The following is a 22,528-nucleotide window of genomic DNA, read 5'->3' as shown; positions in this document are numbered from 1 at the left end:
CACCACATCGGTGGACAGGATGATAGCAGCACAGCTTCTGGCCTACTTCTTCACTGAGTTGAAGGATGATAAAGTCAAAAAGGTGAGTGCTCTGTAGGGACCTTGCTACAGCAAGTAGAGTCGTTGCTACCTTCCTCCTAAAAATAGGACAGCTTTGAGGCACAGAGCTCAGGGCCATGTGACAAAATGTGACATAATCTGAAGCCCTGGGCTTATCGAGTGCCCCAAAGTTGGTAGATTCTCTCTGACTAGAGTCATGATTACGTTTCCCTGTGTTGTGATAGCGTGCAGCAGCGTTTACAGTGTTGGTCAGGGCATCTTGTCTGTACCACTGCAATGTCCTTGAAACCAGGATGTGGCCTGCCCTGAGCAGTGGGCCACGGGTTTTTCCAAGTCTGTTGTGAATGAATGTGTAGGGTGTGGTAACTAACCCTGTGAGAGGTCAGGAGCATCTAAAGCTACCCACCTCTTATGAGAAGAGGGTCAGGTTTCAGCTGCCGAATGACATTGCCTCCACCCGCTTCCTGGAGGCCCTTGCTGTAATGATTTCACTCTGTCATTGTTGAGAGAGAAAGGAATGCAAACGTTGAGAATGTGCATGTTGGAACTGCCCCATACCTCCTCTCCTGGCTGTTGTAGGACTACTGGCTAGGGTGTGTTAGTGGCAAATATGCCTAAAGAAAAGCTAGCAAGTACATACTCTAGCTGGCAGGCCTATATCCTTGTGGTAAATGTAATGTCACTAGATTAAAACCAGCTATTATTCAGAAGTATCAAACATCTTTAGATTTCTCTGGCACAGCCATGTAAACAAATTACAGCGAGGTACAGGTTATTTATTCTCTGAAGGTTATTTGTGTGGATGTCTGAGATGTGCTGCTGAATGACTTGTAGTGCTAATGAATGAAACATTCAGTTGCAAGTTGTTGGGCTCAACTAGTGTTTTGTAACAGGCCCAAACAGCGATCGAAAGATGTATGTGCTTTTACTTGTTTGGTCAGCTGCAAGTACATTTTTTTTTTAGAGTTATTTCCTCCTCCAAATCTGCTGGTTTGGTCATCAATTCAGTTAATGTAGGAAACTGCTAGAAAGAGAACCCATGTGTTCTCAATTGACGCAACTCTAAAAAGGAATCTAAAACGTTTAGGTGTTGTACAATCCAATCTTCCTTAATTGTGCAATATCCTCTCTGAGTAGTATCCATAATTGTTCGTTTTTTTACAATATGTGCAATATGATCAAGGATAAGGAATGTGTCATAGGTATCACATAGATTGTGTGTATTTGTACTGACTCATTTACGTGATTAATATGTCATACAACTAGCCCTAGGTGGCCATCAGGGAGGGACGTGCTAATATGCCACACTCCCATTCTACATCTTTAGGAAACAGGAAACAATTAAATGACTGTAAAAAGACACCAGTGAAAGCTAAGTTTACATATCCTCAGTCCTTTATTGCGATGTGTGCTGTGGTAGTTAAAAAAACATTGACATATCGAAATATTTGTTTGGCAAATATCGAAGGCTTTTAGCTTGTGGCTAGAGAAACACACCCATATTACATTTGGTTATCGGGTTAAACTTTCAAACGGTGTTCTGAACACAATGCAATGAAGGTTCAACGGGCAGCCATTTTCAGTCAATACTAAGCATTCCTTACAGGGTTAATTGTGTCTACAAAACTACTATAAATAATACTACATGTTTGTAAAAAAACGCATTACCAAATTTCATGAGCCTAATCTCAAGGCTGATGAAATGGTTAGAACAGGAAATATGTGTAATATCTAACCCCTGGAACAGGAAGCCCACGCATTCTTCATAAATGACGGATATTTACAGTGCCTTCAGAAAGTATTCATACCTCTTGACTTATTCCACGATGTTGTTGTGTTTCAGCCTGATTTGAAAATGTATTAAATACAATACCCAATAATGACAAAGTGAAAACATGTTTTTATACATTTTAGCAAATTTATTGAAAATGAAATACAGAAATATCTAATTTACTTAAGGATTCACATCCCTGAGACAATACATGTTAGAATCACATTTGGCAGCGATGACCGTTTTGAGTCTTTCTGGGTAAGTCTCTGAGAGCTTTGCACACCTGGATTGTACAATATTTGCATATATGTATTTTTTATTTTTTCCTCAATCTGAACCAGGCTGTAACACAACAAAGTGTGTAAAAAGTCAAGGGGTGTGAAGGCACTGTATGGTGTGTGTTCCTCATTTTTTTATAGCAATGCTGACTGTATGTACTGTATGACAATCATCGTGACTTGCTTTTTATGTTTCCTGCATTGGAATAATAAAGTTTATACAGTTAGTGCTAACCCAATCATTTTATATCTCACATAAATTCCTTTCAGTTTTATTCCTCTTATTACAGACCGGTACTGTCTAGCTCGTTACTGGAATGTCTCGAGGCAGTTCAATAGAGCTCTGTCCTCAAATAAACTCCTGTTTTATTTCACTAGTGCTGCCTTCATTCACATGGACAGATGTGGAAAGGCTTTAGAGTGAACGGCTCACTCTCCCAAGATTAAGGGTCAGAGGTGTGGCCTTCATGTCACTAGGCCCAGTATGTCAAAGGACGGCTGAATTACTAGTATTACTTGAATGTTTTGTAACTTTTGGTGTCGTTTGTGAGCCCATTTTATCTGCTTTCTCCTTGAAAGGGAACACAATAATCTTAATGTTTTGAATGTTGATGTATGAATGATGAGTGGATTAAACTGAATAAAACATTTCCCTCAAGAAGAAGGTGGTTGTCAAATCAAATTGTTTTTGTCACATGCGCCGAATACAACAGGTCTAGACCTTACAGTGAAATGCTTACTTACAAGCACTTACCCAACAATGAAGTTTTAATAAAAATAAGTGTTAAGTAAAAAATTTAAAATAGAAAGGAACAAATAATTCAACAACAGTAGTAAAATAACAATAGCGGAGCTATATACACGGTGTACCGGTACAGAGTCAATGTGCGGGGGCACCGGTTAGTCGAGGTAATTGAGGTAATTGTAACGGCAGTCCTCCTCCTCTTCATCTGAAGAGGAGGAGTATTGAGGGAACCAAGGCGCAGCGTAGTGAAATGACATATTTTATTAATGAAAACACGAACTTGACTAAACTAACAAAACAACAAACGGTGTAGACAGACCTAAACGACGAACTTACATAAAACAAGAAGAACGCACGAATAGGAAAACATAGACTACACAAACCGAACAAACCGTAAACAGTCCCGCGTGGTGTACAGACACAGACACGGAAGACAATCACCCACAACGAACACTGTGACAACGCCTACCTAAATATGACTCTTAATTAGAGGAACGCCAAACACCTGCCTCTAATTAAGAGCCATACCAGGCTACCCAAAACCAACACAGAAACAGAAAACATAGAATGCCCACCCAACCTCACGTCCTGACCAACTAACACACATACCAAACTAACATAAATAGGTCAGGAACGTGACAGTAATATGTACATGTAGTTAAAGTGGCTATGCATAGATAATAAACAGAGAGTAGCAGCAGCGTAAAAAGGGATCTGGGTAGCCCTTTGATTAGCTGTTCAGGAGTCTTATGGCTTGGTGGTAGAAGCTGCTAAGAAGCCTTTTGGGCCTAGACTCTAGCGCTCTGGTACCGCTTGCCGTGCAGTCTATGACTAGGGTAGTTGGAGTCTTTGACAATTTTTAGGGCCTTCCTCTGACACCGCCTGGTATAGAGGTCCTGGATGGCAGGAAGCTTAGCCCCAGTGATGTACTGGGCCGTACGCACTACCCTCTGTAGTGCCTTGCGGTCGGAGACCGAGCAGTTGCCATACCAGGCAGTGATGCAACCAGTCAGGATGCTCTCGATGGTGCAGCTGTAAAACCTTTTGAGGATCTGAGGACCCATGCCAAATTTTTCAGTTTCCTGAGGGGGAATAGGCTTTGTCGTGCCCTCTTCACAACTGTCTTAGTGTGTTTGGACCATGACAGTTAGTTGGTGATGTGGACACCAAGGGAACTTGAAGCTCTCAACCTGTTCCACTACAGTCCCGTCGATGAGAATGGGGACGTGCTCGGTCCTCCTTTTCCTGTAGTCCAAAATCATCTCCTTTGTCTTGAACACATTGAGGGAGTGGTTGTTGTCCTGGCACCACACGGCCAGGTCTCTGACCTCCCTATAGGCTGTCTCATCATTGTTGGTGATCAGGTTGTGTAATCGGCAAACTTGATGATGGTGTTGGACTTGTGCCTGGCCGTGCAGTCATGAGTGAATAGGGAGTACAGGAGGGGACAGAGCACGCACCCCTGAGGGGCCCCCGTGTTGAGGATCAACGTGGCGGATGTGTTGTTACCTACCCTTACCACCTGGGGGCGGCCCGTCAGGAAGTCCAGGATCCAGTTGCAGAGGGAGGTGTTTAGTCCCAGGGTCCTTAGCTTAGTGTTGAGCTTTGAGGGCACTATGGTGTTGAACGCTGAGCTTTAGTCAATGAATAGCATTCTCACGTAGGTGTTCCTTTTGTCCTGGTGGGAAAGGGCAGTGTTGAGTGAAATAGAGATTGCATCATCTGGGGATTTGTTGGGGCGGTATGCAAATTAAGTGGGTCTAGGGTTTCTGGGATAATGGTGTTGATGTGAGCCATGAGTGATCAATGATGATGACGTGTTGATGTCTTTCAGATCGATAAGTACCTGTACGCCATGCGTTTCTCCGACGAGACGCTGGTGGACATCATGAAGCGCTTCAGGATTGAGCTGGGAAATGGGCTGGGCCAGGACACCAACCCCACAGCATCCGTCAAGATGCTGCCCACCTTCGTCAGGTCCATTCCTGACGGTTCAGGTGAGCATGGATATTCAGATGAATAAGAGTTGTGGGAAATGTATGCCTTTCTTTAAAAGGGACAAGATGTAACATGTTAAAGATTTGTACAGTTACTGGTGTAGGATCTTAATTAGTTTCAGGAAATTTACTGCACACCAGGAAATACAAACTTGTAGTGTATTCAAACTTTAAAAAAGGCTTCTGAAGTTCGTCATTTCCACTTTAGAATGTCAGACTTGATTTGACCTCTGCTGAGTCCCCCAACAACCGGAAGCTCCGGTTTTCAGGGGAAATGGAAAAAGAGCCTGGCTGCATTTCAAACACTTAAGACACACCTTCTCCCCTCAGCCCTCAAATTAAGTGGACACTTCTGATAACGTGTCTGACGAGTTGACACTTGCAGGGCAAGGAGCGAGGGAAGAATAAATACATTTTAAATGGACCACTCTTGCCCGGAAATGTGTCACTTGTTCATCCCACGGTTGTGTTTTCAGTCATTATGGAACTGTTGTGTGTGCCTTATATGTGCTACAGTCAATTATGATTGCATTTCATATCTTGGCTGGAAGACAACGCATCCACAGACATCGAATGTTAGCCATCCTACTATATCAGGTAAATCGATGGATGAGTGTGATGTCAGGGAAAGTTATGTTCGCAAGTTAACGTTTCCAAAAGCTAACCAAACAAAAACATCATTACTTTTATGATACGTGTTTGCATTAGTAGCACAATTTCTAACTTATTTACACTTGTATGTTGACTTCTCCATATTAATGGTTGGTTTTACATTTTGGCTGACTTTTCTTCGCGGATGTACAATCATCATGAATTGAATTATGGGGTGTTTCAGGCCCGGAGCGAACGTAATTGTACACTCGCAAACTCGATCAAAAACGAGGGCTGAGGGGCTTACGTTGCCAACTTCCCTTGCTTGGCTAATGTTAAGAGAATTATGTTCTCAAGGTTCATAAACTGAACTTCAATTGAACTACTCGGTCTGCTACTAAAAATTTGTAAGATTCTTGTTGAAATGAAACAGACAGAGGCCAGTCTACAATAGTCAGCAACGTTTATTTACGAGAGCTCTGGCCTGTTGTACAAGACAATTTATTTTATACTGGCTTCTCACGCACACACATTTGCACACAAACAGTAGGTATGCACACACTGTCCTGCTACCCAGCCGACAAAGATTAGGGACCGTGAGACTTACTCCCCATCCTCCCTCAAGATAGGGAGACCCTGGGAAGTACTCTGTGGCCCCAGCCAAGGTCGGCGCCGAATTCTGCTCAGACAGTCTGTTTTTAAGATAAACATTAGCTATATTGTTTTACCCTAATTCTAACTAGAACTACACATTTATTGATTATAATTTTATACATTCTAATCAATTCCATACAATTATATGGTTTCAGGGTGGAATATTCGAATCATTCAATTAACAGATAAATTCCATTAACACTAATCATTTGGACCAACGACAAAGATGGCCGCGGGGATTCCCCAAAGAGCATAAGGCGAGGGTAAGTGGAGGAGGGTCTGTCTTTTATGAGTTTGAAACGCAGCCCATGTGACGCTACTTCAGCTTTTGGACGTTAACAAGGTGACACTCCATCTTAACTCCTCCTCCACATTTACTGGATTGGTTGAACAGTGCAGAAGAGAACTTCCCCTAACAGTTTTTTTCTTATTTTCTTCTTCTTGTCAAGACCAGTATGTAAGGGATCTATTTTCGGGCATTTATTTTACGCCTTATATGTTAGGTTAGCTCTACCAAAACATTTATACACCCCTACAAAAATGTCCATTAATAATTCACATTTCCTCTGCTGCAGGATTATTTTCCTGCTGTGAGAAACTACTGAAATGAAGGTCGTACATCTCTACACATCTAGGTGTGAGAAAGAAACCTGGGGTGTAATCATTAGCCTGAGATGTTAAAATTAGAGTTTTTATTGGACAAATTCAGATAAGTCCCTCCCCATTTCATTCCATTTGCTTTCGTTTAAGAAACGCTTTGCAACAGAATCGGCGGAATGATTACACCCCAGTTAGTCAAGTGGCATTGTTTCAGTTTTTTTCTCCCATTGGCTAGAGTTACAGTCACAATAAAAATTTGAGGATCTGATTTCCTGAGTACAACCTACATTTAATTTGACCAATATTAAAGGACACAATCTCATACATCTCACCTCATCAATTCTCCTATGATCTTTCAGGGCAGGTCAATATGAGTTGGCAGCACATTCGATTTCATTCAAATCAAACCATTTGAATGAAAAAGGTTATCTGATGTTCCTGATACAGCAAGTTGAAATAATGTTTGATTCATGAAGAATTGCGTCCAAGTATTGTGTCCAACACTTGTAAACTTTTGCTAGAATTTGGTGACAACTGGTGTGTCTTAATCAATAGTAGCAGAAGGTTGATAAATTGTTTGATCAACTAACTTGAACATGTGTTTCAAATGGACAAATGAAGCATCCAGTGGATTCATCGATGCATTCATTCAATGATGAATGAACTGTTGTCGTCTGAATGGCTGTAGGTCTACTGCAGCGCCAAGCTTGCCGTGTAATCATGGTAGAATCTGCCTTTGCTGCAGCGTGTAAGCATTCCATATTCAAGCCCTCCAGCACCCTATCAAAAGCCTGTGATTACATCATAGATTACACATAATCCCACCTCCAGATTTTTATAGGCAGTCGGTGTCTGAATCTACCGTCTGTACTCGGTGGAAGGCTGTGTTATGTGTGTGACTGGCGGGGTTGGAACCCGGGTCTCCTGTGTGGCACAAGATTGTGGTAAGCCATTGAGCTAAAGTCTATAGGCATTAGTTTGGTGATCTATGTGTGAGCATGGTCAACATTATCAACTATATGTGTTATGTGTTATCAACTTTATGTGTTATCTACTATATGTGTTATCGACTATATGTGTTATCAACTATATGGAATACGTCTATCAGCTACGGCAACACCAAAATGTTTCCTAAGGTCAGTGACATGATACTGTATCCCAATGATCTTTTAGCTCCACAAGCATTGCTATGAATGTCTTGGTTCTTGTTTAACACAGTAAAACTTCTGAAATCACCCTGTACCATGATTGTAATTAATACATAGTACACTATGAAGATGCTTGAGGACCTGCAATGTCCTTGTATTGTTGACCAGGAATCCTCCCCCTGGCATTCCTTCAATGATTTATTCCATAAGGAATTGTGGAAGGGAGTGGAGAATTAGATTTCAAACAATGGTTTTCACTAGGCTATCTATACTTTCATGTGATTTTCAGCGTCTTCATTTGTAAGTAATACGATACTAATAAAGATGGACATTGTAAATTCAGTATAGTTGCTCCTTTAAGACTCCTACTGTTACTGTGTTAATAAGTAACATCCAGGCTGCTGAATTTTGCTGTCATTCACACTTTAAATATTTGTTAATTTATTAACAAGGCAGCAGTGAAGGAAGTCTAATGGGTTTGACTACCTCTTGACATAGCCTAATGTTGCAACCCTACACTGACTGAAGTTAGTGCAACTGTGTAGTGCAATCATGACCAAATGAATCAACTACTGGTAGGCTAAAACAGTATCTATTAACATCCTATCAGGAAAGTGCAATTCAGAGACGAGTTTTCGGTGAAGCTTTCTCACTTTCTCCCATCAGAAGACCCATTTGTCAGAGTGTGAATACTAGCGGATAGCCAACCTAGCAATGATTTATTGTTGTCAGGCGACAGCAGTAGGGTGAATTAGGTTGTTAATCTGTCTGCACTCAGTGTTTTAGGATTGGATGTAAAAAATAAAAATAAAAAGCATTTCCTGTCAAACAATCACTTTGAAGTAAATCACAGCAAATGTGGCATACATCACACTGTCAGGGTATTAGCTCGTGAATGGAGTAAGAGATCATATATGCAGTAGGCCTTTAGGGTTCAAATGTTGCATTTCCTCGTTTTGTTTTTTTACTTTTCAGTTCTGTTGGTTTTCAAAGGAGAAGTTGTCATGCCCATAAAGTACTACTGCTTTCATTGTAACATGTTCTCAAGACATTGTCAAACGGTCTTTAATTCCCAGTAGAGTGGATTTTTGGCAAGAGTTGCCAGGAGCTTTAGCCAAACTGATATACTCTTGCATGGCAATGCCAAGGATAGCCAACCCAGGCATGGGCAACACAAGGATAGCCAACCCAGGCATGGGCAACACAAGGATAGCCAACCCAGGCATGGGCAACACAAGGATAGCCAACCCAGGCATGGGCAACACAAGGATAGCCAACCCAGGCATGGGCAACACAAGGATAGTCAACCCAGGCATGGGCAACACAAGGATAGCCAACCCAGGCATGGGCAACACAAGGATAGCCAACCCAGGCATGGGCAACACAAGGATAGCCAACCCAGGCATGGGCAACACAAGGATAGCCAACCCAGGCATGGGCAACACAAGGAGTTCAGTCTCTGTGAAATGTGACTGTAGAACTACATTTATAACCTACATACCTCTATCAGTACTATGTGCCAGTGGCTCATATGTTCTTGCTGCGTTCACATTAGATTAGATTATATTAACTTTATTATCCCACCCGGGTAACATTTATTTGGTTGTGTTCTTAAAAAGACAAAGTACAGATGTAGGATCTTAATTTAAACACCCTGTTGCAGGAGAACTTTCCTGCAATGCATCAACCCCTACAAAAATGTTGATTCATTATAATCCACACAATATTTCACATTTCCTGTTGCTGCAGGATTATTTTCCAGCTGTAGCAAACTGGCTCAAATTAAGATACTCCGTCTGTACATAAAACAGAGGTACACAGAATAATAATGCGCAATAAAATGCATTTGAAGGTGCGACGAAGGCTACACATCCATATTGTTATTGCTTGTTACAGAGAAGGGGGACTTCATAGCTCTGGATCTGGGAGGCTCGGCCTTCCGCATCCTGCGAGTAAAGGTGTCCCATGAGAAGAAGCAGACGGTTCAGATGGAGAGCCAGGTCTATGACACTCCTGAGGACATCATCCATGGCAGCGGCACTCAGGTACGGGGTACCTTTCAAACTCAAACCATATATAAATGTCCAAGGGCCCGATTCAGACTTGAGATAAGTCGACTTAAAACTGCAATATGTAACTTTTTGGGCAACCTGATCAAATTCACACAGAAATATGTTATAGATATGTCATTCGCATTGAAAGCAAGTCTAAGCAGCTGTAGATATGTTCTTTGTGTGCTTTTTCTATGCTTAGTTCTTAAGTTTTGTTTTTGCGTCTTTTACTTTCGGTTTTGTACACCAGCTTCAAACAGCTGGGGAAAAATGTTGTTATTGAAAATATATTTCACAGCGGTGATTTTCGGGGTGTGGTTTGATGTCGGTGTCTCTTGTGTGTGTTCGCAGGTGGGAAGAGTTAGCCCAATTCTTTTTCCAATTAGCTTCAGCCGGCCGGGGTGCGAAAATTAGTTTGACTGTGGATAGCCTATCCCTGGGGATAGTTTGGAACCGTCAATAAATTGCACAATGTAAATGAGACAATCATTTCAGGTTGCACACCTTCTAGCAGTCTCATTAAATGCTTTCAATATTTGTATATGAATTTCTACAATTTATAGTTGGTTTGAGGTTTTTAAGTCATTGACATTTGAAGCTATTGACATTTTAAAATATTGTCCCATGTACAATGTGTAATTTACTGATTGTCCCTAACTAGCCCCATAGAGATATTGAATGTCAAACCAAGTTTACCATGGGCATTACAAAATGATTACTTGGGTGCTGTGGGCAGGATTAAAATTAACAAGAAGGTGTAAGGGGTTCGCACAAGAACAAAAAATGCCGCTTAAAGCTTACTTCGTTATTCAATGATTTTAATCATTTTCAGTGCGTCAGTGATAGCCCTAAAAGCCTAGTGGCAAGGGAAACACAACCAAAGTGTGCATTGCAGTCTCTCCTTGTCCATACATTGCTTTCGAGATAACTATCCCTCACTAAATTGTTTTCCTTTTGCAGCTGTTTGACCATGTTGCAGAGTGCCTGGGTGACTTCATGGAGAAGCAGAATATCAAGGACAAGAAGCTTCCAGTCGGCTTCACCTTCTCATTTCCCTGTGCACAAACCAAACTGAATGAGGTGAGAGAATCATTTTTATTTTTTTATTTAACCTTTATTTAACTTGGCAAGTCAGTTAAGAACAATGACGGCCTACCAAAAGGCCTCCTGCGGGGACGGGGGGCTGGGATTAAAAATGATCACACCAATAGGACAGTACACCTAAGAGTATCAGTTTCAAAGACTGTTCATATATTATAGCTCATTCATCTGTAGCCTAACTTCCTGTTTGTCTGTTGCAGAGTTTTTTGCTCAATTGGACTAAACGCTTTAAAGCCAGTGGAGTTGAGGGAATGGACGTTGTGGCACTTCTGAACAAGGCCATCAAAAAGCGTGGGGTAGGTTTGATGTTTTCAAGCATGCTTGCCTGATGCAATGACAATGAAGTTCAGTCATAAGCAATGATTAGAAAGAAATCTGTTGCACCATGGTTGTATAATTGTAATCCTGTGCTTTTTTTCAGGACTATGACGCAGACATCATGGCAGTGGTCAATGACACAGTTGGAACCATGATGACCTGTGGCTTTGATGACCAGCGGTGTGAAGTTGGTATCATCATAGGTAGGACATCCACTTACCTCCCAACAGACAGATACAGTGCTGTTGGATTTCAATGTTTCCCTTCTTATCATCCTTTTACCCCAGTTTTGTTCAAGCCGGGCTGAAGCTCATTGGTTACACTCTTAAATCAAATGTTATTTGTCACAAGCGCCGAATACAACGGGTGTAGACTTTAACGTGAAATGCTTGCTTAAAAAAATAATATTCTGCTTAAAAAAGTTTTTTAAAGGTTTAAATTATATATTACACAAGTAATAAAATAAAACGCACAAGAATGGAGCATCATGTATATACAGAGCTGCACTGTATATACAGGAAGTAGTACTCTCGCTACTAATATGTTATCTCTTGGTGTTTCCTCATTCTCCTTCGTTTCTGGATATACAACAGCATTTTAAAACATGCAGTTGTAAATTAAAACTGCAGCCAACACTGATTATAGGGAATTGATGTGGATGTCCTGGCCCTTGTTAATGACACAGTGGGAACCATGATGACCTGTGGCTATGACGACCAGCATTGTGAAGTGGGGGTTGTCATAGGTCAGCCTGGCATTCATTTGCATCCTTCATTCAGAATGGCTGTTTCATTGTCAGTATCATGAGTCTTTACCTCTAGCTACCCAACAGTCTTTCAATTCAAAGGCTTTATTGGCATGGGAAACATATGTTTACATTGCCAAAGCAAATGGAATAGACAACAAACACAAGGGAAATAAACAATCAGTAAACATTACAAAAGTTTTAAATAATAGAGACATTTCAAATGTTATATTATTGGCTATGTACAGTGTTGTAACATTGTGTATCAGTGTTGCAAACAGTTGAAGGCAGATTCTTCCTCACCATTGCTTCTGTATGTCATCTCAGGCACAGGTACTAATGCTTGTTACATGGAGGAGCTGAGGCACATTGACCTGGTGGAGGGAGACGAGGGCAGGATGTGCATCAACACAGAGTGGGGAGCCTTCGGGGACAATGGGATGCTGGAGGACATTCGCACAGAGTTTGACAGAGAGATTGACCGGGGATCTCTGAATCCAGGGAAACAGCTGTATGTCTGCTGTTTTTATTAGACTATAAAGTAGATCTTACCGAGTGACTTGAAGACATGAAAAGATCAGTCTAGTGTTTTGGTAGTAGTTGTTGTCTTACGTGTTACCTTTTCTCTCAGTGTTTAGTAATGTATTGTATATTTTTCTCTCCAGGTTTGAGAAGATGGTCAGTGGGATGTACATGGGCGAACTTGTGCGACTCATCCTGGTCAAGATGGCCAAAGAAGAATTTTTGTTTGAGGGTCGGATAACCCCTGAACTTCTTACCAAAGGGACAATTGAAACAAAACATGTTTCTGCCATTGAAAAGTAGGTGTCAATCAGTTTTATTTTCCTTCGGGTCCAGATGACTTGTGTCATGTTTTAAGTCTGCACACTACTACTGTACACCTTTTAATGTTATTTACCACCACTGAGCTCATCCCTTCTCGGTACCTGTCATTGTCCAGGAGTAAAGAAGGCCTTACCAAAGCCAAGGAGATCCTAGGTCGCCTAGGTGTAGAACCATCTGCAGATGACTGCATCGCCGTGCAGCACGTATGCACCATAGTCTCCCACAGATCAGCCAACCTCATTGCTGCCACTCTGGGTGGCATCCTCTCCAGGCTAAAGGACAACAAAGGGAATCCTCGTCTTCGCACTACTGTGGGCATCGACGGCTCTCTCTACAAGATGCACCCGCAGTGAGTAGTCTATACCAGAAGAAGGCCCCGTAGATACAGTGATTAGCCTATAATGCTAGAGGGCCCCCTGGATACAGTGTTTAGCCTATACCACTAGAGGGCCCCCTGGATACAGTGTTTAGCATGTGCCACTAGAGGGCCCCGTGGATACAGTGATTAGCCTATACCACTAGAGGGCCCCCTGAATACAAGGCATAATGTTATTGTGAATCTTAATTGTGTATCTTGATTTGAAGCTGTGATTCTGTCAAATGGTTTAGGGGTATACTATAATGGACTTTGAAAAAAGAGACACTGATACAGATATCAACGTTATATTTTAGGTACCAGGGCAAAAAGTCTGAGTTGTTGAGTTGCATGAAAGGTTGAGTTACACGTGAGAGTCTAAGGTCAGGATTTTGGTCTGACTAAGAATCTCCCATCTCCTCAGATATGCCCGGCGTCTCCACAAAACCGTCCGCCGCCTAGTTCCCGAGTCAGACGTCCGCTTCCTGCTCTCAGAGAGTGGCAGCTCCAAGGGCGCTGCCATGGTGACCGCCGTGGCCTACCGGCTGGCTGATCAGCGTCGTCAGATCACAGAGACCCTGGCTGAGTTCAGACTGACCAATGACCAGCTACTGGAGGTGAAGAAGAGGATGAGGACGGAGATCCAGAACGGCCTGGGGAAAAAGACCCATGACAGCTCCACCGTCAAGATGTGGCCCACATATGTACGCAGCACACCGGATGGATCAGGTAAGAAAGTTCAACTGGGATTGAAACTAGTTAGCCGGTCTGTGATTCTACCTGTTGAACACAGTGGTTTAGCTCTGTGACAAAACATTTAGAGAGGAATTCCATTTGACATGCGTTATAACTCAATGGGAATTTTACACTTCCTCTGATCCACCTGCTGTGTATAAAACCACATCAACAGGTTGACAGATCCCCCTGCTGTATAAAACCACATCAACAGGTTGACAGATCCCCCTGCTGTATAAAACCACATCAACAGGTTGACAGATCCCCCTGCTGTATAAAACCACATCAACAGGTTGACAGATCCCCCTGCTGTATAAAACCACATCAACAGGTTGACAGATCCCCCTGCTGTATAAAACCACATCAACAGATTGACAGATCCCCATGCTGTATAAAACCACATCAACAGGTTGACAGATCCCCCTGCTGTATAAAACCACATCAACAGGTTGACAGATCCCCCTGCTGTATAAAACCACATTAACAGGTTGACAGATCCCCATGCTGTATAAAACCACATCAACAGGTTGACAGATCCCCATGCTGTATAAAACCACATCAACAGGTTGACAGATCCCCATGCTGTATAAAACCACATCAACAGGTTGACAGATCCCCCTGCTGTATAAAACCACATCAACAGGTTGACAGATCCCCATGCTGTATAAAACCACATCAACAGGTTGACAGATCCCCCTGCTGTATAAAACCACATCAACAGGTTGACAGATCCCCCTGCTGTATAAAACCACATTAACAGGTTGACAGATCCCCCTGCTGTATAAAACCACATTAACAGGTTGACAGATCCCCCTGCTGTAAAAAAACACATCAACAGGTTGTCAGATCCTCAATGCTTTGCTACACTGCTGTATAATGATGGCCTCTTTCCATGTAAGGACATTACATTGTGTATTTTATTGGCTCAGCACCTCTTGCAGTGCCCTGATTAAGGTCAATGTGTTTCTAAGACTAGCACAATTACTGCATAACACTCCCACACCTTGATGTAAGTCAATCCAATTCTAATGAGAGATTAAACTCTGATAACACACTGCTTGTCTGAGCCCTAATTTCAAATGGCTATGACAGTGGTAACACTTTACATAAAGTGAACAAGTACAGTGCATTGTAAGACCTGTCATAAGCTTTTATGAACCCTTTATAATCACTTATGTTTTCTAATCACCTCATAATGAAATGGAAAATCAATTAATATTTTGTTTAATTAAAGATAGTATTCTTATGTTGTGTTTTCCAGAAAAGGGTGATTTCTTGGCTTTGGATTTAGGAGGGACAAACTTCAGAGTGCTGTTAGTAAAGATCCGTAGTGGCAAGCGGCGGACAGTAGAGATGCATAACAAAATATATGCCATTCCTATGGAGGTGATGCAGGGGACCGGAGAGGAGGTGAGTTAGTTTGGGAGTTTCATCTGAGTATGGACTTATCTCATTCTGTACCAAAACAATAAACATTTTCTCACATATTAGAAAAGGTAAATGCAACAGCTTCTATTATATTTCCATAGAAACAATAGAACACACATTAAGCACATTCTAACAGCCAACCTTTGTTACCTGTGTAACTTAAGTAAATGTTACATGTGCTTGTTGAAACATACCCTCCATTTCCCCCCCTCTAGCTGTTTGACCACATTGTCCAGTGCATATCTGACTTCCTGGACTACATGGGCATGAAGAACACCCGCCTGCCTCTGGGCTTCACCTTCTCCTTCCCGTGTAGACAAACCAGCCTGGATGCGGTGAGCTGACTGCAAGGTTTCTTAAACTATGGGTCGGGTGAGGTGTAAAGTAATCAGCCATTCATCAGCTTTTTACATCTCAGACATATTGTTCACAACTTGCTCATTGCTGTGTGTGTGTGTGTGTGTGTGTGTGTGTGTGTGTGTGTGTGTGTGTGTGTGTGTGTGTGTGTGTGTGTGTGTGTGTGTGTGTGTGTGTGTGTGTGTGTGTGTGTGTGTGTGTGTATAAAGTTGAAGTCAGAAGTTTACAGTTTACACTTAGGTTGGTGTCATTAAAACTCGTTTTTCAACCACTCCACAAATTTCTTGTTAACAAACTATAGTTTTGGCAAGTCGGTTAGGACATCTACTTTGTGCATGACACAAGTCATTTTTCCAACAATTGTTTACAGACAATTGTTTACAGACAGATTATTTCACAAATAATTCCCTGTATCAATTCCAGTGTGTCAGAGGTTTACGTACACTAAGTTGACTGTGCCTTTAAACAGCTTGGAAAATTCCAGAAAATGATAGGCTAATTGACATCATTTGAGTCAATTGGAGGTGTACCTGTGGATGTATTTCAAGGCCTACCTTCAAACTCAGTGCCTCTTTTCTTCACATCATGGGAAAATCAAGTCTGGTTCATCCTTAGGGGCAATTTCCAAATGCCTGAAGGTACCACGTTCATCTGTACAAACAATAGTACGCAAGTATAAACACCATGGGACCACGCAGCTGTCATACCGCTCAGGAAGGAGACGTGTTCTGTCTCCACTTTGGTGCGAAAAGTGCAAATCAATCCCAGAACAAAAGCAAAGGACCTTGTGAAGATGCTGAAGGAAACAGGTACAAAAGTATCTATATCCACATTAAAACGAGTCCTATATCGACATGACCTGAAAGGCCGCTCAGCAAGGAAGAAGCCACTGCTCCAAAACCGCCATTAAATGCCAGACTACGTTTTGCAACTGCACATGGGGACAAAGATCGTACTTTTTGGAGAAATGTCCTCTGGTCTGATGAAACAAAAATAGAACTGTTTGGCCATAATGACCATCGTTATGTTTGGAAGAAAAAGGGGGAGGCTTGAAAGACCAAGAACACCATCCCAACCGTGAAGCACGGGGGTAGCAGCATCATGTTGTGGGGATGCTTTGCTGCAAGAGGGCCTGGTGCACTTCACAAAATAGATGGCATCATGAGGGATGCAAATTATGTGGATATATTGAAGCAACATCTCAAGACATCAGTCAGGAAGTTAAAGCTTGGTCGCAAATGGGTCTTCCAAATGGACAATGACCCCAAGCATACTTCCAAAGTTGTGGCAAAATGGCTTAAGGACAACAAAGTCAAGGTATTGGAGTGGCCACCACAAAGCCCTGACCATAATCCTGTAGAAAATTTGTGGACAGAACTGAAAAAGCGTGTGCGAGCAAGGAGGCCTACAAACGTGATTCAGTTACACCAGCTCTGTCAGGAGGAATGGGCCAAATTCACCCAACCTTTTGTGGGAAGCTTGTGGAAGGCTACCTGAAACGTTTGACCCAAGTTAAGCAATGTAAAGGCAATGCTACCAAATACTAATTGAGTGTATGTAAACGTCTGACCCCCTGGGAATGTGATGAAAGAAATAAAAGCTGAAATAAATAATTATCTCTACTATTATTCTGACATTTCAAATTCTTAAAATTAAGTGGTGATCCTAACTGACCTAAAACAGGGGATTTTTACTAGGATTAAATTGTGAATTGTGAAATTGTGAAAAACTGAGTTTAAATGTATTTGGCTGAGGTGTATATAGACTTCCGACTTCAACTGTGTGTGTGTGTGTGTATGTATATATATATATAATATATTTATTTATTGAGTGTCAAACAAACCTCTAAATCTTGTGTGTGTGTGTGTGTGTGTGTGTGTGTGTGTGTGTGTGTGTGTGAATCACTAATAGAACATCACTGTGTCTTTGTTCAGGGCATCCTGGTCACCTGGACCAAAGGATTCAAGGCCACTGACTGTGAAGGGGAGGATGTTGTGGGGCTTCTCAGAGAGGGGATTAAACGGAGAGAGGTAAGTGGAGAGATGGCATGATTCTATAACCTGAGCCCGGCCCTGAGCAGGAAAATCTCTTGGCCCTAGATATAACGAAGGCCCCTGCTGTAAGTGGCTGATCTTTGGGTATATAATATATACAAGCTGAGATCTTATGGGCATCTATTGACAATCAAAAGTCGCTGGAGGCTGCTCTTTTTGTTTGTTTTTACCATGATATAGAAAGTTGTGATACAATATTTGTCAGTGGTATTTCTATAAATTCATTTGTCATCTCCCCATTGCATATGTTTCCCAAAGACGTCCTGCACATGTGATTTTATATCTGTGTTTACTTCAGGAGTTTGACTTGGACGTAGTGGCAGTAGTGAACGACACAGTTGGGACCATGATGACATGTGCATATGAAGAATCCACCTGTGAGGTTGGCCTGATTGCAGGTTGGTCATCTGTTTTCAGACACCTCCATAATGCTGATTCAAAATGGTTTCTGCCTAATGATAGAGCATGGGCAGGAAATGGACACCCACACACTGTTGAATGTTCCTGTGTCTTCGCAAAGTATAGTGGAGCACTCAACAGTGTCCAGGTGTATCGATTTCTTTTCTATGATGTACATTTTGTTTCCTGCACCTGGCAAAGTGCAGTACTTTCAAAACTAATTCTAGACCATGGCAATATAAATTTGAGCGACGGAGAGGACAAGTGAAATTAGGAATGATCAGAATAACAGCTGATTGCGAGAGTAACAATGTCCCTATATCTAGACAACTGCAGAACATTATAATTATTGTGTTTGGTCGGAACCAGCCCTCCTCTGAAAGGCTGAGATATTTGACTCAGCTAATCAGCTGTACCAGTGATTGTCTGAGACGGGAGTTTGTTTTACCCCTTGTGTTGGTATTCAGGATTTGGACCACAATGGACAAGAGTTGCAGCTCGTGAGTTTATTTCTTCACCTCGTGTTGAGGTTCAAATTTCCAACCATTTCAAAAATGTAGCTCCTGGCTCACATTTCCTGGTCTCTGAGATTCAGCGTTTAAACCACTTTAGATGTGGGCTGCAACTCCCTGTCTTTCTTGGTCTAATGTTACTTTCTGTTGCCAATCCTTTTAAACACTCTCGTCAAAAGGGGACGGTTCTGTCAGTCTGACACGCTGTGTGTGTGTGTGTGTGTGTGTGTGTGTGTGTGTGTGTGTGTGTGTGTGTGTGTGTGTGTGTGTGTGTGTGTGTGTGTGTGTGTGTGTGTGTGTGTGTGTGTGTGTGTGTGTGTGTGTGTATATGTACCTCTGACCTCATTCGGGGCGTGGCTACTTACTATGAACAGTTTATAGTAGATAGATTCTCTTATCCCTCCTAAAATCACATTCTAATCTTAACAAATTTTTCATATTATATGCACAACGTATTGGATGGAAACTTGACAGATCAAGGGGATACACTTTCCAAGTTACAATTTCGTCCATACAATTTTTTAATGGAATCACTGACCATTCCCCACATTGTTATGTTAGAAATATTGTTCCAGTATCCACTTTTGACCGTGTTCGAATTTTGGCGGGAAAACAGTCTGTGAAACAAAGACATTCCTTTGGTTGATACTAAAGGGGGAGACAGAGCCCCCCTTCTTCCTGCAATTTACCACAGGGTGTGACCTGTCAAACCGGCCCAGTTCCCTCTTCCCCTATTCTGTGGGTGAGAGAAGGTCTGGTTATTGTCAATCATTGCCAAGCTGATCTGACCGATTGTGATCATCACAGGACAGTCATGACAACATGTATGGTTTGTGGTTTCAGGAACTGGCAGCAATGCCTGTTACATGGAGGAGATGAGGAACATTGAGACGGTGGAGGGAGATGTGGGGAGGATGTGTGTCAACATGGAGTGGGGTGCCTTCGGGGACAACGGCTGTCTGGATGACATCAGGACAGAATATGACAGAGCTGTGGATGACTTATCACTCAACCCTGGCAAGCAGAGGTGACTGGGCTGCTCTCTTTATTTGATATGGAATAGTCTTGTTATTAGAGATCTAGATATACGTAAATTATTCTGTTTTTTTTCATCTCAGGTATGAGAAGATGTGCAGCGGTATGTATCTAGGGGAGATTGTGCGAAACATCCTGATCGACTTGACGAAGCGTGGCTTCCTCTTCAGAGGGCAGATATCAGAGACCCTAAAGACCAGAGGCATTTTCGAAACTAAATTCCTCTCCCAGATTGAAAGGTCAGCAGCCATATTGAATCTGCAATTGAAATGGTAACTGATTGTGTCATAACTACCTTTTTGTTGTGCAATGGTCTCAACAAAATGTCTTCATTTTCCCTTCAGTGACCGCTTGGCGCTACTGCAGGTGAGGTCCATTCTGCAGCAGCTAGGTCTGGACAGCACATGTGATGACAGTATCATTGTCAAGGAGGTGTGCGGTACAGTGTCTCACCGGGCGGCCCAGCTCTGTGGAGCCGGAATGGCCGCCGTCGTCGACAAAATACGAGAGAACCGCGGGCTGGACCAAATGGACATCACCGTGGGGGTGGACGGAACGCTCTACAAGCTTCATCCACAGTGAGTAATAATGATGTGATTGCAATTGGCTTGTAATAACATGTATCACAGTCATTGACTGAGTTATTCAAGTTGACAATGATATTATGGTGAATGTTGAGTATGCAGTTATGTTGAGTATGCAGTTTATTGCAGTTATAAAAATGGTATAGCACATCTTCGTTCTATTCTCTTTTATCAAGTTCTACATCTTCATTGATTTACTTTCAGTGTAACAATAGCATGAACAAAATCAAGTGTGTTATACGAGACCAACCGTGTCTTTTTCTATCCATTCACAGCTTCTCGGGGATCATGCACCAGACAGTGAAAGAGTTGGCCCCTAAGTGCAATGTCAACTTCTTTCTCTCTGAGGACGGGAGCGGCAAGGGTGCAGCCCTCATCACCGCTGTGGGATGTCGCATGCGTGAGCAGGAGGAGAAGAGCTGAGTCTGTTTGGCCTGCCCCCCTCCTCGTCCTCTTTCACTTCCTCTTCTTCCTCTCCTTACACATGGTTAGAGAGGTATGCTACAGTATGTGACCAATACAATTTGATTTGAGGATTTGATTTAACGATGACGCTGCTACAGTATCCGCCACTCTGCTTCAGACACAACCCGTTGTGGGCACCAGTGACGGAACATTACATGCTTCCAAACCATTTCATTCCTACACCTGCTATTACCAACCTTTTTCCTCTTTGTGTTGGTCTGCTGTACTGGATGGAAGGAACTGGGCTCTGTTTGATTTAGTCTTGTTTGTGATGTTAGAACACTGCTGTAGGTATTTGGGGCTAATGTATAGTAGAGAAGAAAGGGAATATTTCTGCTTTGAATGTCTTATACCTTGCCTAGGTATGTTAAATGTTATTTATTTTATGGTGTGGATGTTTTGACATAATGAGTGGTAGGGGATAATCATTGTAAGGTTAAAGATCTCTATTGCAAAATGGAGTTTTATTTTACTGTAAGTATTTCCAAAATGTCAAATGTCAACTTTGCTTTTGTTTGATAGAATTTCTAGGGTTGTCATGAATGCACCATTGTTCCCTGACCTTTGAGTATATTTTCATTGCTCAAGGGCAGGCTGCTCACAAGCTCGTTCAAACGTCTATACAGCCACCCTGTAGGATTTTTCCTTAATACATTGCTTTGGCAGTCTTTGTGAAACCTCTCAGGTTTAGTCATATTAAGTAAATGTAAAAATCCTGCTTTTTACCTAACTCCTCCTGAAAACCAGCGCTCTAAAGCAACTGGATCAATAAAAGTGTCTTTTGTGAACAAGATAATGACTTGAATTCCAACAGTGTACAATGTAAAAAAAAAGATGCTTATAACAGAATGAAGGGAACAAAATAGGAGTATACGTTTGCATACTGCAGTTGAATGTTTGAGTCTTACTGTACAAAAATGATAGAACACGATAAATGCATAGAACATGATAAATGCATAGAACATGATAAATGCATAGAACATGATAAATTATAGAACATGATAAATGCTTGCCTTATTTGGTGTCAGATGTCTAGAATACATTTATTTTGTACAATTATAGAGATGCACTAAAGCTGGTCCAAATGATGCAATAGGATTAAATGAAACTTTATTTTGATGTGCAAGCAAATATGAAGCTTTTACTTTTCTTTGAATATCTATGGTAATTATCATGGCAATACTTTTTTCCAATAAAGGTCAACTTCCATTCTGAGCTTTAGTTCATGAAATGTTCCAGTGATGTTATAGTTAGGACATTGATAATATAATACAGACAGTTAAGCTCATTGACAAGGATGCTATGTTAGCAACAACCATATTTTTGTTATTTTGTGAAATAATTTCACATACAATATGTCTAGTCATGTAAAGCTATATATATTTTTCAATTATGGTTACGTTAAAATAGCATTCTGTACATGAGCAAGATGTTATGAAAAAATAACTTACGAACTTACACTCAAAGTAATTTATGAATTACACTGGCATTATGCTACAATCTTAAGGTGGAAAGTTATTTCACTTAAATCGTCTGTTATCAACAGCCGTAATTAATTTCTAAAGTCGCCAGCACCAGCATATTATAGTAATGCACAGCGCAACATTTTACAATACTTTAAATTTAGCAATTCCTCAGTGGGGTGACTTTTCTATGCTACATTACACTATATCAATATCAACTACACAAAACAAGACTT

General features: G+C 41.6%; 1 protein-coding gene across 1 annotated transcript; it reads left to right on the top strand.

Annotated features, from left to right (window-relative positions):
* Positions 1–19: 19 nt before the first annotated feature.
* On the top strand, positions 20–22,035 carry LOC120029606 (hexokinase-1-like). Its single transcript, XM_038974892.1, has 18 exons — positions 20–82; positions 4,689–4,851; positions 9,741–9,889; positions 10,856–10,975; positions 11,197–11,292; positions 11,418–11,517; positions 12,387–12,570; positions 12,725–12,880; positions 13,021–13,254; positions 13,685–13,989; positions 15,257–15,405; positions 15,639–15,758; positions 17,715–17,810; positions 18,133–18,232; positions 19,589–19,772; positions 19,864–20,019; positions 20,125–20,358; positions 20,640–22,035. The coding sequence occupies exons 1-18, from the start codon at positions 20–22 to the stop codon at positions 20,785–20,787; spliced, it is 2,757 nt and encodes a 918-aa protein (XP_038830820.1). The 3' UTR covers positions 20,788–22,035.
* Positions 22,036–22,528: the final 493 nt, after the last annotated feature.

This window comes from Salvelinus namaycush, chromosome 35 (genome assembly GCF_016432855.1).
Source record: "Salvelinus namaycush isolate Seneca chromosome 35, SaNama_1.0, whole genome shotgun sequence".
In the NCBI taxonomy this organism is placed as follows: Eukaryota; Metazoa; Chordata; class Actinopteri; order Salmoniformes; family Salmonidae; genus Salvelinus; species Salvelinus namaycush.
This window is presented reverse-complemented; position numbering and strand designations above follow the sequence as displayed.